This window comes from Pieris brassicae, chromosome Z, assembly GCF_905147105.1.
Source record: "Pieris brassicae chromosome Z, ilPieBrab1.1, whole genome shotgun sequence".
Classification (NCBI taxonomy): domain Eukaryota; kingdom Metazoa; phylum Arthropoda; class Insecta; order Lepidoptera; family Pieridae; genus Pieris; species Pieris brassicae.
This window is the reverse complement of record NC_059680.1, coordinates 11,803,183-11,820,623: the sequence shown is the minus strand read 5'-3', so window position 1 is coordinate 11,820,623 and position 17,441 is coordinate 11,803,183. Positions and strand designations below refer to the sequence as shown.

Here is a 17,441-nt window from a genome sequence, read left to right as displayed (position 1 = left end):
CTTGGTCTTGGTTCAGTAAAGACTTTGGGGCTCTGTCGTCAGCTCATAATCAACCTTTTATCAGTTAACAATTAGTAAACTATATATTTCTCTTAAATATTATAAATTAATGGTGCTACCATACTATGCCAGCCACGTTTCATCGAACATTTTCCATGGAGACCGTCAGTTTATACTTGTTAGATGGATGTTTGGGTGTACCGGTAGTCGCTTTGGCACTTTCTCGTGTGACAAATACACTGGACTCCTACCTAAGTTTAGTCTTGACTCTGAACCTTAAAGTTAGGAGTAAAATAAGGCTGACAACTGGGTGCTGACACTATAGTGTTTAGCATAGTATTGCTAATGTAGTGCTTCCAATACACCAACAGATTTTCTTTCTACCAATACACGCGGGGTGAAGAAAAATAAAGAAAATCGCATGATTTACATCCAAAAACAAAAAGCTCACCAAGTTATATAAAAGAAAAATGTTTGTTCCAGTACAAAGACCAAAGTTCAAAAACGTATGGACTCTAAATTATACTGAGGGTGTCATAAATGTCTGATATTAATTTATTTAATAATAATATTATTAGAATTAAATTAATTATAATAATAATATAATTCATAAATATAATTATAATTAATTAATTTTATTCTAATAATATATAATTATTATTATAATTAATTAATTTTATTCTAATATTAATGAAACTACAGTACGATAGAACATTTAATTTATTTCAACACCAACTTTTATCCGACGAACATAGAATGGGATATTGATAATTTCAATGTTTTACAGTTCAAATGAACAATTCTTACAATTAACAGCCAGATAACTACATTAATAATACAAGTAGTTTTACAATGTATTAGATAAAACGCGAAACATTTGCGCGCTGTATATTTATTTATTGATTTACTAATAATGGTATAGCTACATAGCCCTATAATTTATTTTAAGCGGAATAAGTGAACGCACAACATCGACCCTCTACTTAATTGTAAAAGTGCGCCAACTACGACAGTTTTGATAGTTCATTTAAATCACACAACATTTTATTTGCAAAAGCGAATTGTTCACAATGAGATATGGAAATACAATTATTCAGTGCATATAGCTGCTTAACAAGTCTAAAGTAACGAAAAATTAATGAAATCCACCAGATACCATTGGTACGAAGACATCAATTTACTATGAACATCAAAAAAAAATCAATGAATCAATATGACAAGTTTTGAAGTAAAAAAAAGGAGCTAACAGTTGTAAGTAGCAGTATCTAAAATACATAATTTCAAGACCGGAAAGTTCATGTTTATTAACACAGCTCAAAAGATTAAATCTTAACCTATAAATATATTAACTTTAAACTTAATACTTTTAAATATACCTGTTACACGGCCCTACGAGTTTGAGCTATTCCAGTTTTTTAATTTTTTTTTAATAAACACTAAATGAAATTAATTTTTTTGCGTATCATGTGGGATACATCACATGATTACTGCATTGTCACTACCACAAACACTTCACTTGTGTCACTATCACTACGGGAATAACGTTATATGTCACTAAAGTTTAATATTCCCGTAATTGAGGGTAGACGCCCTCAACGAATTCCTCTAGTTAGTGGTCCATTTGGTCCGGTGGTACCTCCTCGTTGGAGAAGTTCTCGCAGTTGGAAATAACGATTGTCACAAGTCTTTTGATGCTGGCGAACGAGCTGTTGTATAGTGAATAAGATGGGTGTAGGAGTTCCTTCAACATCTCTATGCCGCCCTCTCGCTCAAGCAATTTGCAATACTTCTCCGCTGTAGAGAAAGAGGACTTTATAAAAATCAACTAAAAATATTCAGTAACTCGTACGGTACGACACGAATCTGTTTAAAATAAAAAGCATCAATGTAGCTTGTTAACCACATGAATTCTACACACGCGTCTTATAAAGGGTGCATTGCTTTTCATCTAAAATGGCCATGCCATAATCTAACACCCCTAACGCGTATAGTAAACGAAAAACAGAATTAACAACGCTGAACGTAAAATTTCTCTATAATATAAATTTAAACGGCTACCGATAAACTAATATATCTAACTTTTGTGAATGTTTCAATATGGGAATGTAAAAACGTAATTTTTATTTTTAGGTGTGATTTTTCATACCAAAGTGAATTAATAAAAATAGCTATAATTAAGTAACAAACGTCCAATTGGTGGCAACATAGCTAAAAATAAAATAACAGTTACATGCATGCATTTAGGAGAATCGAAGTATATATTCATTAATTTATTGATACTTTACCGATGATTCCATAATCTAGTCGTCCATTTTGTGTAGACAAATAGACGAACACATAAATACTTACGATACACGGTGGTAAGATTGGCGAGAGCCCAAACGGCCCATTGCTGGCATTCAGGAGTATGACGGGCATTTAGAAGATTCAAAATCGGATGAAAGGATCGGTAATTGATGTTCCTTTCGGCTTTGCGGTCCCAACGGTGTATGGCTGCAGACATACGGTTAAGCACTGCTGTACGAGAAGGCTCGCGAATTGTCCAGGCTTCTGGACCATCGGAGGCAATATGAGCGATGACACCAGCTGCATTGTAACTAACCTGTAAATTGGAATATTTTATTTTAAACGTTGTACACTCCTTTTTTGATCCGGAACGTATTTATTTATTTCCACATAACTATTATATTTACAGTTATAACGAATGCTATTGAACCACACAATATTACCTACATATGGATTGTTCTACAATTACAATTTTAACCAATACAAAAATGGAGACCGGGACCACCGACAGAAGTGATAATATTAAATTTCACTTACTTAAATTTTATGTTAATATAAGGTAAGGTTATTTATTAAAAATATATTCTATACTACTAAGTAGAGAGGGGAGAGCATCTGTCTAAAATACGGGTTAGAGTGAGACAGCAGGAGTCTGCCTACCGCCTCCGCATGCGTGAGAGAAAGGGAAGCTAGACAGACTGGCGCCGTAACGCGTTACGTAACGAAGCGGTTTATTGTTCCATAAGAAATTATAATTGTTTGTTGACTTTTTGTTGATTGTTTTATAGGCTATACGTGGTCGGTCTCAAAATTTTGGCATAAATGGAAAAAATGATAAAAACAAAAGTACTGATGACTTTAATGAGTGATATATCAATTAGAAAAAAATAGTTTATTAATTAAGGAATAGAAATATATATAAAGGAAGAAATGACTTCCCTTATTTTTAATACAGGCCATTAAGCCCCTCAGCCAATCGTCTATCGCAGCACAGACCATAATCATGTCGATTTCAGTGACTGCTTTTTTTGAAGATGACTTCAGACTCTCCAAATTTTTATGGGGTTTATCACAGACCTTCCTCTCTAAGACCTGCCAAATTTTATAGTCCAAAGGATTAAGGTCCGGACCAGAGGAAGGCCAACCCTTATGTCTACTTAAGTCGATGTTTTGACGCTCAAACCAGGCTTTAGTGGTCTTGGCTGTGTGCAGGCGCAGAGTTCTGCTGGAAAACGAAGTGATGTCGCGCAAATAGCGTGCTGGGCAGGGCTTTGACAAGCCGAACCAAAACCGTCTCTTGGCTCACTTTTGCACTGGTTCCCCCTTTTCGCAAAAATGAACCTCAGTTGGCCCCGTAACCCTCGGAACTTTATATCCAGCTTCCTCAGAACTTCTAGCGTACACTATCATTCTGTTTATTGTACTTCTCTTCAATATCGAAAAATGTTTCGTTCGTAAAGAGGATATCACGGTGTCGGTTTTTCGTGTACGGTTTTAACAAAACCCGAGATCTCTTAAGCCTTATTGCTTTTAGAGGAGCATTAAGTGATTGCCCACTCTTTTATTTGTATGCTCGTAGACCAAGATTTAATACATTTTTTACTGTTTTCCTACTGACACCTATCTGCAAAGCCATCAACATCGGTTTTCGGACAGGATTTCTTGCTTTCCATGCCTTGTGGCTTTGATCAGTGCTGGTATTCTTGTGGAGTGTGGCCGTCCAGTTCTTTTCTTGTCCTCAACACTGGAGACTTTATACCTACCAATAGTACGGTACACAAACCTAAGCGTTATATTCAAATTTTTCGAAGGCAGTAAAAATTCACAATAATATCTGATATACACTTAACAATCTACAAAAATTTAAACTAACTATTTTTAAAAGTTATCTACGTAAAAAGTATTCTACAGTTAAATAGAATTTCTCTTTTGCTCGTATGTGTACCATGCGCAAACTTTCCCCCACTCGCTTTTTTAATTCTCAAGAAGTTTGCCGGTATCTGTAATGAACTCCGCAACCAAATCCAAATTCAATCTAAACATAATTTCGATGTGTGAATACTTAAAAGCATTGCAGAAAGTTATGATTGCACTGATATCCGTGTCACTCCGCTCACAAGCTAGCGCAATATGAAAATTAGGTTGCTGTAATTCTTTTTGAATATTTTGTTCATATATTACACCAAGATCGCCATAAAAATATAATCTACCTATGAAAAAATACAATATCCATTCTTGTCTTCATATCGTGCTATGAAATACATTTTGACAAATTAATATCCTGCTCCAATTAACCACTCGATGATTGTCTTGTTGTACAGCGGTATACAGTCGTCTATACGGTTGGGCAAGAACAGTTTGAGTTCGACGTGCTAATCCGCAGTTTTTAGCATCAAGGTCGTCATCAACGGAGCATGGTGCCACAAGGCTGTTTCCTATCCCTGACCCTGTTTCCTCTGCATACGTTCCAACTCGGCAACATTCATTGCTATACGGACGACAGCACTTGGGATACTCTTTACACTGGCTGTGCAGGTTTTTTTTTTATGTAATAGCAGGCAAACGGGCAAGAGGCTCACCTGATGTGAAGCGATACCGCCGCCCATGGACACTCACATTGCCAGAAGGCTCGCAAGTGCGTTACCGGTCTTTCAAGGATTGGTACGCTCTTTTCTTGAAAGACCCTAAGTCGAATTGGTTCGGAAATACTTTAGTGGGCAGCTGGTTCCACATAGTGGTGGTGCGCGGCAAAAACTGCCTTAGAAAACGCTCAGTTGTGGAACGACGGACGTCGAGGTGATACGGATGGTATTTTGTAGTTTGCCTTGACGTCCGATAATGAAACTCAGCTGCGGATGTTAGACAAAACAACTCTTCTGAACACTCCCACATGGCAAATGCGGTAGTAATTCCCGGGCAGTTGTCGATGAGTACCGGAACAAACATGTGTCTGAAGTCGAAACTCTGCTACGTGAAGTATAGGACTGGGGTCGATTGAATTTAGCCCAATTTAACCCTAAGAAGACATAAGTTTGAGCGTTTTACAAAAAAAAAAATCCTTTGTCACTACTCCTCTCTTCGAAGACCTCCTTAAAGCCTCAGCCAGAACCCGGGTACTGGGAATTGATATATAGAGCCCTTGGCATAGCGTAGTACAGATGTGGGGTCTCTCTACATATTCTTCAGCATTTACCATGGATAATTTTTAGAGTTGTTTAGATTAATATCTACAGCAAAGTTACATCATTGCTCCTCGAAAACGAAAATTCACTCACAAAACTGCACACTAATTCGGCGTAGGGTACTTCAAGCTAAGATCGTACCAATTCCTAAAACACTTGGTAACATTCTGGCAGTGTAAGCGGCGGTATAACTAAACCACGGGTGAGCTTTCTGCCAGTTTGCTTCGTATACTATAAAAATATTCATCGGTAAGGTGCAAAAACTTTAGGTTCTTGACAAATTGCATTTGTTCAGCATAATTCACGTGTCGTAAATGAAGTCTCTGACCCAGTTGACTGATATTCCACTCTGTTAGCATGTACAACTGAAGAGTTTTCAATTTTGTTAAGAAGCAAGTCAATGGTGGTTAGAGGTGTTTTAGTAGTGGTTTGTCGTTGCGAATAAACCTACATAACACGTACACAGCTACAAGAACATCATTATAACTATTACTACTACAGTTAGCAGCGATTCATCGGGCTCATTGTTTACAGCATACTACTAACAGCACACCGTCTCAACCTGTACAAGCTACAGCAAAAAACCCATAACTCCGTAAAAAGATTAGGATTGGCAAATATGTCGGGGGAAAACTTGAACCGGGGACAGTTGACTGGAGTAACAAGCCGTCATACTACCAACTACAGAGTCATGGTATTACTAAAACACTCTCAGTGTTTTAGTAGTTTCAACCTTTATGAAGAATGAACTCAACATTCCTAATGCTCTGAGACATGCTGAGGAGGAACGGCTTGGAGCCAGCAAGTCGACGCAACTAATGCAGCCATCAGCCCCATTTTATGTGCTGTTCAGATTTTATTTGAAAATTTACCAACCGCTAACAGAGATGGCGCGGTTGTCCCAATACTTTATAACTGAAGGTGCGCGAAACAACAATCTCTCACGTGAATAATATTGTGTGAATACTGGTGTTTAAGATGTTTTATAAAACATCAGAATTGAAAGTTGAAGCCCTGTTTTATTTATTTCTTGCATACCAAGTGGTGAGGACTGCTTCGTGCCTTTAATCATCGTGGTGAGACTTCCCGAAGGCTTTGACAAAATCTCACTAACTTTAACCTCTGATCCTACTCGTAGGGCTCCGTCTAATATCGTAGAGCTGTTGGTGCAGACTTTCCGTAATAATTTATATATTCATTACTTAGGGAACTTCTGTATGTCTTAGGGATCTGAAGGGTTATTAGGTTTTTAGTTCAAATCCCCTGATATATTTAACACTTATTACATATAAATTGAAATACACATTTTATAGTACAATCGTTAGCAAGCTACATATGCGTTGCCGGCTTTTGCAGTACGCTATCTTAACGATTAAAACATCGAAATAAGTTATCAAAACGTCAGGTTCTTTATATCCCGATATCCTTATTTGTAAAACGTACCTCAATCCCATCAGCAACAGAGTTCAGGAGATTATAAAAAGCATTTATTATGACAGGACGCATCAGTTTAGGACGTAGGGCTGCTACTTCAGCAACATTACCGAGGAGACCCATCATGTTCCGGACTAGTTCGAAATTACCACGGAACCACTGTAATAAAAACAAATACCATCAGAATTGCATGAAAATGGCCACATACCATGAGCTTTGTTAAAACGATCCAGCTTTTTTGACAAACATGTTTCGACAGATGTTTCTACGATAATCTTCATTTACATTGTAAAAATAATATTTTTTTAGATCAAGCTTGACTTGTCAAACGCTGAATAGACATCTTGGCAAAGAAGAGCCCCAATGAATTACATCATTATACCTAATTGAACTTTGCCCTAAGAAATACTGTTATTAGACTATTTTTTGTAATTGCTTTTAATAAATCCTTATTCAATAATCCATAGGCTTCTCATTCAATTCATGAAGATAATAAGAAAAAAAATATTACAAAAAATACAAGTGATGTATATAAATGAAGAACCAGTCGGCGAATATCTCTATGAACGCAATCATTTCAGAAAATACCTCATTGATGTTTGTTGACTCCTAAAGGTTTAGATGCGTAATTCACTGTGGTATTTAAGGGCTAGCGGGCAATAGTATATTTCAGTGCGGAAAGGCTGTCATTGCAAAGTGTTCCGACAAATTTCTACGTATAAATAAATACAGATAACACAAGCTGAAGCTGTGATACTTTTAACACCTTTTGTCTTCAGTCACCGTGACCACGCACGCTAAAAACCCCGTGGTTGACTGTCGGAACAAGTTGCAATGACAGTTCCGCACGCGTACTGAACAACTATTTTTAATGCAGTTGCGAAAATTTTTGCAATTTAATAAAACTATTTGCTTTTTTCTCTTCTCTCCACGCAACAAATTCGTCGTATGTAAATATGTAGCGGCTTTTTCACTTTTCCGGTGAAATGTTTTCCGAAGCTTTTTGTGCAACAAACAACTAAACTAGCAAGAATATTTTTGTAAAATGGCGCCAACCGTAAAAGAATATAAGCAGACGTTTTTTTTTTTGTTTTCTTTACTCATTCTGGATAGGCAAAGGGAACTATCTATGCGCATACAGCCAAGTCTTCAGTAGAATTTTTTTATTGATAGGAAATGAAATTTATTGAACTCAAATGAAACCTTACTTATTGAATCAAATCATTAAATCTGATATTGAAACAAATAGCTTCTTTTTAGAAATATTTGCAATCATAAAAACTTCTTTTAGTAAAAACTTCGTGGTTGGTTTTTTTTCTTTTTAATAGACATTGTTTTGACATTTGGGAAAGAAAACGCACGAGTGCGGAAAAGGTAAAGAAAAAGCACGAGTGTGTAATAGCCCACATCCCGAACGCTATACGTCCCTGCAATACTCCACTTTTTGAGCAACTGTATTAAAAAGGTTATTTTTGTCACCGTGACTCCGTCCTCACTCATAACAAGTCTGTGGAAATGTATGGAGGTGAGCGCATTTTACGACGTGACAACTGGGTGACATTTATGTACGCAGACCGCCGAACAAGCCGACGTTTGTACACATTTATATTGCCATATATTGCCTTTCGATTCTCGACTTTGGTGCAGGCAAAATGGAGCCATATTCTACATTAAAAGTGAATATTCGAGATGACAATGTTGACATTATTGAAGGGGTGCAAAAGAGATGATAAACTGAAAGACTACTCCGACATTAATTTGAAAATAAAACCATGGGAAGAGATAATTAAAATTAGAATAGGTTGGGGAAAAAGTTTCTTCGCATTGTTTAAGAAATTCTCAACATTTTTTAATATAGTTTATTAACATTTAACTAAAGTATGTAGGTACCAATTTGTTCGATAACTTTTTGCCATCTTGTAGATAGGGACGTGATCTCATTGCTATATAAATTTTTGGGCTTCTGATCAAAATACCGCGACAATTGGTTTTGGCAGTCCCCTCGTGATGTTAACTGCCTAAAGAATTCTGACGAGACCGAAACAGGTGGAAATCTGAAGGTCAGGACTATACGGCGGATGAAAAGCCACACCCCTTCTGGTGATTAATTCATCAGTTGTTCGCAATAGAGTTCAGAATCGATGGTCCTGCCTGGTGGTATCAGCTCAGTAACAGCTCATAATAAATAATGCCCTTCCAATCCCATCACACACACACTATCAACTGGTTGCGAGTTAACCCGGGTTCGCCACAGTCTGTGAAGCCTGACCGGCATTTGACCACGAGCTTTTTCGCATGTTCTTGTCGTATGTGATCCACTTTTCATCACCAGTTACTAGCTTCTTCAAAAATGTTTCGGTTTCATTAAGTCTTAATAAATAATCACAAATGGGTACACAGGTTATTAGGTTTCTATCCGTGAGCTCGTGAGGTACCCAAATATCGAGTTTTTTTTTGTGTAGCCAGTTTTTTTTCAAATGCGCCAAAACTGTTTTGTGGTCAATTCCCAGTTCTTCAGGTATGTCGTAACTACTGATGTGTCGATCTTGCTCCACTTTTTCAAAAATGGCATCCATTTTATCCGTAATAGGGCGACCAGAGCGACATGCGTCTATGACATCAAAATTTCCGGATTGAAAACGCTTAAACCAAATTTGTGCTACGCTCACTGTTACCTTTTTTGTAGTAAAATTTTAAAATGTATCGAATTTCTTCATAAGACTAACTCGACTGTACAAAAATAAATAAAAATCACACATTTTCCTAATTTGAAATTGGAATTATCTTCTTTAAAATTTAAACTTTTAATGACAACAAAACCAGCCAGAGAGATTTTATTACAAGTTCATACATACTATAATGCGAAAAGACTTTTTCCCCAACTTATAACCTTTGAAAACGACATTGGCAAATGACGTTTCGATTTCAAAAAAGGTTTGTCACTGTCATCCTTCGTGAGCGCACTACACTTTAAAAACATGAAGTGACAATGACAAAAACCTTAATGTAACGATGACAAAAGTAACCCGGCACGCTTAGCCTTATACACGACATCATTGTTGAAGAGGTCGCAAGAGATTATGGTAAAATACTTCAACGAAACAAAGTACCATTCATCCATACAATAAACTCAGTAAAATATAAATATCTTCGAAGTAGAGGGGCTTGTCCGTCAGTGTTTAATAAATGCTTCATAATCACACAAAATTACAATTAAAAATTAACACAATATTAAACAATTACTAAAAATACAAAAAATATTCAATTTTTTTTACTACATTAGACATACCTAGTATATTTTTTAAATCTTACTTAATAAACTATATATTAAGAATACATTTCATATTTATTTAAGAAATATTTGGACACTTCGATCCGAAAAGCGTTCAACAATAAGAAACTTTTTCGGTTTTTCGGGATCGCTTGTTTGTCATAGTTTAACGACTAAACAATCTAATTTAGGTTCCGTCAGGTCGAAGGTAATGGTATGAACATCATACAAATTGCAATAGCTGTTGCGATTTCAATTTCGAGTTCTTGTACTGATGTACGTGATAGACTTCGGCAATATTCACCGTATAGTCTAAGACGGACTTCAGTGACGGCTCAATAATTTCCTTAAGACGTGTTTAAGCTTCATGATCAATTAATATGTTAATATAAAATATAGTCGCAGGTCAACATCAATATCGCTAGATTGAATGTAATCATTGAACTCATAATTAATTTACTTTGGACATATAAACTAATGATTCATAATATCAAAAACATTGTTAATCTTTCAAGACCTTTATTTATTTATTTTTATAATTACCTACTTGTTATTATTATTTTGAAAAGCACTGGAACATCATACATATAAATACTAAGATATTAACATGGAGCTTTGTATTTAGAATGTATTATTAATATATATTTTCTTTTATAAATTGTTAAGTGTGCTTTATGTTTATGTTTGAATGTGTATTTCGCGTATAATGTATTTGTTCAGATATTGTTCAGTGAGTAGCTGTAGGAAAAAAAATACATAAGTTATTCAGACAAAAACATACCCTAAGACAAGCTAAGAAATATGTCATCCCGTGACTGTCAAGGAAACGTTGACAGTTGATCGGTGTCTCGTCAGTCACATTCCACATTGTGGACCAGGCAACCTCCATAACATCGTCGCACTGTCTACGATCGACTCGCAAGGCAATCACATGGAGCATTCGCTGTAATTATAACAAAATTAAATTAAATCGAGTTTCACATTACTATCGTGTTTAAGACAATTTGCACGTGTCAATTGATATTGAAGTCAAAGGAAACTTACTATATTAACTTAGGCGCCAAGCTCAATAACTACACCTTATCATGAAATTGAATCATATGAAATATCATATAATTCAAATTGAGGCAGTGACAACTTTAAGAATACTACGCCCATAACGATAACAAATACTTGTAACTAAATACTTGATCTTTTAACTAAGTTTAGTTTAAATTTTAAAACTTTTTTTTTTTTCATAAAAAATATTAATAAAATTCATTACAACATATGTTTGTGACAAAATTGATCAAACGCTAAGTAAGCTAACGCAAACACTAGGGACCCCTTGTGGCTTACTACTTACTAATGAATAAGGGGCATCATTCAATATTCTTCACTATTTATCGCAAAGAATTGTTAAACACTTAGACTACAGGTATTCGCATAATTTCAATACTATTAGAATATCGCATTGCCAGTTTATTAAGTCCACAAAGATTAAAATGTTGTTAAAACATTTAAGAAATACAATACTGGTAGTTGATTTATTTATTTACAATTAATTGATTTGTATATAACTAAAAAAAACAATTTAAGAAAAACTCCAGATATTGCAAGTAACAGACATTGAAGATTATCGATACCCTCTCAAGTGGTTAATGCTTAAAATAAAAAAAAGACATTCCCTAGTTTCACATTTAATTATACAATAATTATCTAAACTACAATAATTATCTAAACATGACATGTCATAAAATTGAAATTCTGTTTATAGTAATTGTTAATTCTCAACTTTGTAGTAGTTTCTGAATACCAACTATTTTGAGACATTTGTCACATAAATATTATTTCAGAAAGAAAGTGTTATACAAACGCAAAGAAAGTCGCAATTAATAAAAAAATAATAATAACAGTTAAGTGATACTTCTTAACCTATTTGGACAACTCAATTGTTTAAATGACGTTATATAAAATCATTTCATCCATGGATCAATATAATAGCTTTATAGTCATAACTCAGCATTACAGTACAGAATTACAGTACATATGTATATGAAAAACATAAATAATATAGTTTGTAACTTCGCCTCTGCCAGTGTTTTATGTAAAATGACAATCATAGACTCAGTATTTAAAGTTAATATTATTTTCGGTGTCACAATATCTGCACTAATCTATTATCATGTAGCTTTGCAGCTCAACCTTAGAAGGGAGTTTGCCTGGAGCTGTATTATTGTGCCCGACTTTAATAACACTATATGAATATAGCCGTAAGGGCAGCAAGCATAAAACATGTTTTATCACACAAAATCTAATCATCGCTATAATATAAAAATCATAATAATCGCAATTTATTTAATAAATATACTCACAGTAATGGCTCCCCTGTCACCTAAGAAGAGTTTCTGCTGTCCGTCAACCTGGCACGCAAGTGAGTTGAGGAGGTAAATGGCAATTCGTTGGACGAATGTGTAATGACTGTCTTCGGAGACGTCCAGCAGAATTTGCACTATACGGTCGTACTCAAATAGCTGAAAACGTATAATACAACTTACTGTACTAACCAAACCAAATTTCCAATCCTATTATTACGGATGGTACGCTTTTATTGGTGCTTTGCATACGTTTGTCAATATATTTTTGACATACCTCGTCGACATTTACCCTAAATTACAAGGTAACGTTAATAATAAAATGCTGACTAAAAACATAATAAGAAACCCATAAAAATACTGCTTTTGTGTAAAATATATGGAGGCTTTGATATATATCAAAGCCTCCATATATTTGTATATGCAAGAACACATACCCATTATTTTTGTAAAAAAAAATTTTTTACAGTGTAGTGTGGCCGTGGTAAATGGCATTGTAAACTACCATTGCCTTAATATAATTGCCGTAAAATAATTGCGATGTGTATTTGGTTTTAATTAAAAATATATATTTGTTAGTACAGCATCTAAGTAGTATAGCACCTAACAGGTACCTAGATTACATAAGTATCTTTAAATAAGTAATTATTAAGTTAAAATAAAAATACTTAGAGAAAAAGAGAATTGTATTATGTGGCGAGCTTTAATAAAGAAATAAATAAAATAAAAATAATAAAGAAAGCAATATCTACGTCCCCTTGTCAGGTGTAGACATGGGTAATCAAAATTAACTTACAACATCTTCAGGAATCCTAAATTGGCAGAGAGCAAGACATCCATTTCTCATTAAGGTGTGATCAGTAATGTGTGTTTCCATACTATCCAGCAACAATGTTATAATACGCCTCTTCAAGTTTAAGCCAATATTGGCTTTTTGGTTGCCTTTCACAATATAGTATATTATTGCACTGAAAAGATTAGTACTTGATAATTAACATGACATAAGTGTAGGGTACCTCATGAGTGTTATGAACACATAATTACAGGTTTTGTGAGTACTTGCCTGTAAAAATTATTTATATAATAAACATATAAGATTATGTAGAAAACAATACATTCAGGCAAGTGCATTCATACCTTCCCGAAATTTGGATCTGAGTCTCCAAAGGGAATTTTTTTAGAGACAAAAGTACAACGCTCAGAGCTGCTCCAACATTTGTTATGTTCTCAAAACGGAAAAAGTAGTATAAATCACTAAGAACTTTTGAGAGGATGACTGGGTAGTCAATGGCAGCCCAGGCAGCTGTTAAAATTTGCTTTTCATTGGCATCTCCAGATATCTGTTAACAATAAAGCTGCATTATCTAATACCAATGATGTGAATAAACTGTAAAATGAAGTTGCCTGTTTGAGCATCTCTCATAGTCTATCAATTTTTATAATACAAATCCTATCCTGACTACTGTCATTACACCTTACAATTACTACCCAAAAAGATCATTTTAATGGACACATTTCATTGATTCATTTTATGTGTTATAAATAACACAATATAGATAAAACAAAGCAGAGCCAAAATTCTTTTTGAATTCTAATTTTATATTATTTATATCTATTTCTTTAATTTATTTGCCAATATCAATTAAGACAAGTGTATTTCATGTTTATCATAATAATTTAATGTTACATACAAATAAAAATGAGTAATTATCTGATGGTATTGTATAGTTGATAATAAAACAGTTAAGAGAATTGAATTATTTTCATAAACAAAATAATGTGCACTGTGCATTCTTATTCTTAGGACATTAATGTTTAAAACTTACCAGACTGGCAGGAATATCATGTCTCTGACAAGCCCCATGATGGGTTCCATATAAACCTAGGAATTCTAGTGGGTTAGTTGCTCGGCTTATAAGCCCTGGTATGTCACTTTTAACTTCCACTTTCCCTCCATCTACAGTTGTTACCAAAGACTGGCCCTGTCCTGTACCGGCTAGATTAGTGCCGGAAATGTCTAGGTATTGCAACTTGGGCAGTCTAGTAACCAGTTCATGGAGTACTGAAGATGCATTTTCTACTGTGCCTTGTGTCTCATTTTCTTGAGATATGTCCAGTAATTTAATATTGTCAGATACTTGTAATATCCACTTCATATTGTTAGGAGTTAGCGGAACATTATGTAATATCAGGAACTTCACAGTTTCTATACGCATTTGCAAGGAACTAAACATCTCTGGTAATTTGGACAGATTCAAAAATGTTATGTTATGTAATGATTTTAATCGTAGAACTGGTATAGTCATGGCATTATCAATTTTTAGTGTGAGTTGTAGCAAATCTCTTTTGATAACGTTCATTCTAATATGAGTGTCAACAACGCCTCTAGAATTTGAAGTAAAGTTTAAAGGTCCAAATTTAAGTCGAACCAGATTCTGGTTATAAGCCGCGATTATACCAACCGCCGCTTCTGAGATGCAATCACAATGGACTAGCTCGACCTGTAGTGGTCGGTGCGCAAGAAGATATCTAAGTCCTTTATCTGTAATAGTAGCATGTTCTAGTTTTACAATTGTTAATCTTGTGCTTTCACGATCACGGAATATGTGGGCAATTCTGTCGTTCAATCGATATTTTTTTTGATAAGCTTCTAGAAATTTGTCACATATTTGTGCTGGTAAAACGATGTTACGACGGAGGACACGGCTACGAGTAGTTGGATTCGGGATCGATATTGCATCCAGATTGTCTGTTATAACTGATAAACACTGATCAAAAAGACTGCTCGGTGTCATATCGTTTAGAGACAAAGTCTCTTGATGCAGTGGGAACCACATTGTTATTTTTTTCTTAAAACTCAGATCGAATCAATAGAGCTCACGACATCTTCCCTCCTGTAATGTATTCGAAGAAGACTTGAACACTTAATCTTCAAATAATTCGTACCTAATTTTTTGAAATTTTCACAAGTCTTAGAGCAGAATATTTTAATACCCGCACTAAATAGGATCACTTTTTAAGAGAATACAAAATACAACGATAAATTCTCAAGCCACGGCCCTTTTTATTTTTTAATTTTTATTTCGACCATAGTCCACAGAACACTTGTCATAGACACTAATATATTTTATAAATTAAAATTTACAAACGCTAGTCGCTACTTTTGCTATGGGGGATAAATAATAAAAAATTATATTTACCACAGACTAAAGATAAATAATTTTCTTATAATTGCCACTATTTTGTATTTTATTTAGAAAATCAAGTCTCAGCCTGAATTCTAGAACGTCAATTAAACCTAGGTTCAAGAGCTGTCAAACAATTTTATCTGTATGACGTTTAATATACATAGTATTCCAATTTCCAGTTGATCTTGATCCATGATCACCAAATTTTATCTCTGCCTTTTTTAAAAAAAACGCGTTAAGTCCTTTATAAGATCTTTACTCAATCTTCATTTATTTTTATTACATTTCAGTTACCCGTTAAGTTATGTTTGTTTATTTTTAGGATATTTTACGTTACCAGACTAGTTAGAACATATTTTTTACTATTTTCGTATAGCTTCTAAACATGTTTAATGAGATCAATTATTACACACATCGTTTTGATGATGAACATCATAGACATGTTGATGAACAGAAGCATACCTACCGAAAAGGTTTCTATGGGTCTCTCAAGACCCATGTACGATTTTACATGATTTTAAAAGAGGATGTAGATTTTAGCTGAATATAATAAAAATCAGATTCCTATTAAATTAATAAGTAGGGCAGAACAGATTTCTTTTAAATTAATAAGTAGTACGGTACTGCCAGTATCTCGTGAGTTGCAAATATTGATTTTCCCTCAGAAATATGCAACAGCCACTTTTCAAGTAAATATATTTTCACATAATAAATTTTAATTATGTGTATTTGTAGAATGGGTACTATACAGTTATAGTATTGGTATCAGTATACCGGACTAAGATATATACTTATGTATGAATAAAAAGAATTGATTCAAAATTTTCCTGATTTCAGTGGGGATATATTAATAGTATACCAACCACAAGATTCTTGCGTAATCACAAACATTTTTAAAGTCGGGAAAGAAATTCCATATTTATCAGTCTTGTAAAATACTTTTTACAATATTTTGTATACTAAAATAAAATAGGTGCATGGTGTTACAATAATAATGCAGCAGCTAACTAAATTGTTTTGTAGACACATAGGGCTCACATATTTACAAATATTTTGAACTATAGACTTTACATTATGCTTTATAAAAAAACAAAGATATTATCAAGCAATGTGAGCTAAGTCATAGTTGATTTCTTTAAAAAAAAAGAAAAACAATTGCAAATATAAACCTATATAACTAGATTTATAATGAATTGTCCTATGGAGCAGGACCAGCATATTTTCAAACATTTTTATCGAATATAATGAATATAATGCTATAATTTGTAATATGCTTGCCTTCAAAGTTCATTTTTAAAAAACGTTTTAAATTTTCTTTTGTTTAGTTGTAACATGTCACAAGGTATTTTGTTGTAACACAGTTTAACACATCACCCCATAAAAGATGTTTGTATTAATTTGAAACATGGTTGAGTAATTTGATCTTTATTTCTAGTTTAAATTAAACAAAGGAGTTCGTTACCATGATGAGAATTTATGTTGATTTAAACAAAAAAAAACACGATTAAAAACAAAATTGAATGAAACACACAAAAAAATAGTTACACCATAACAAAATATATATATATTTTGTTATGTTTATGATGAATGAAACTCAAATGTGTTGATGAAATACATATCTATTGTGGTGTTGATTTGGTATCAAATTGTTAAAAAAATCTTTAAATTAAATTATAATTTAAATGATAGGCTAAAACTAGCGACTTTTCCACAGACTAACAAACAA

The 17,441-nt window shown here is 34.0% G+C and overlaps 1 protein-coding gene across 1 annotated transcript; it reads right to left on the bottom strand.

Annotated features, from left to right (window-relative positions):
- Window positions 1-705: 705 nt before the first annotated feature.
- Window positions 706-15,635, bottom strand: LOC123718643 (protein zer-1 homolog). The gene is made up of 8 exons (XM_045675330.1): window positions 14,354-15,635; window positions 13,665-13,867; window positions 13,324-13,495; window positions 12,528-12,686; window positions 10,955-11,116; window positions 6,912-7,061; window positions 2,350-2,602; window positions 706-1,794 (listed from the first exon to the last, which is right to left on the bottom strand). Exons 1-8 carry the CDS (start codon window positions 15,362-15,364, stop codon window positions 1,610-1,612), a joined length of 2,295 nt encoding a protein of 764 aa, XP_045531286.1. The 5' UTR covers window positions 15,365-15,635; the 3' UTR covers window positions 706-1,609.
- Window positions 15,636-17,441: the final 1,806 nt, after the last annotated feature.

Excerpts from the sequence above, each read along its gene's own strand:
- LOC123718643 (XM_045675330.1), bottom strand. The coding sequence starts at position 15,364 with ATGTGGTTCCCACTGCATCAAGAGACTTTGTCTCTAAACGATATGACA. Across the intron at positions 13,868-14,353 it reads ATGATATTCCTGCCAGTCTG|ATATCTGGAGATGCCAATGA; the intron begins GTAAGTTTTAAA and ends TATTGTTAACAG. Across the intron at positions 7,062-10,954 it reads ATTTCTTAGCTTGTCTTAGG|TGGTTCCGTGGTAATTTCGA; the intron begins GTATGTTTTTGT and ends TTTTTATTACAG.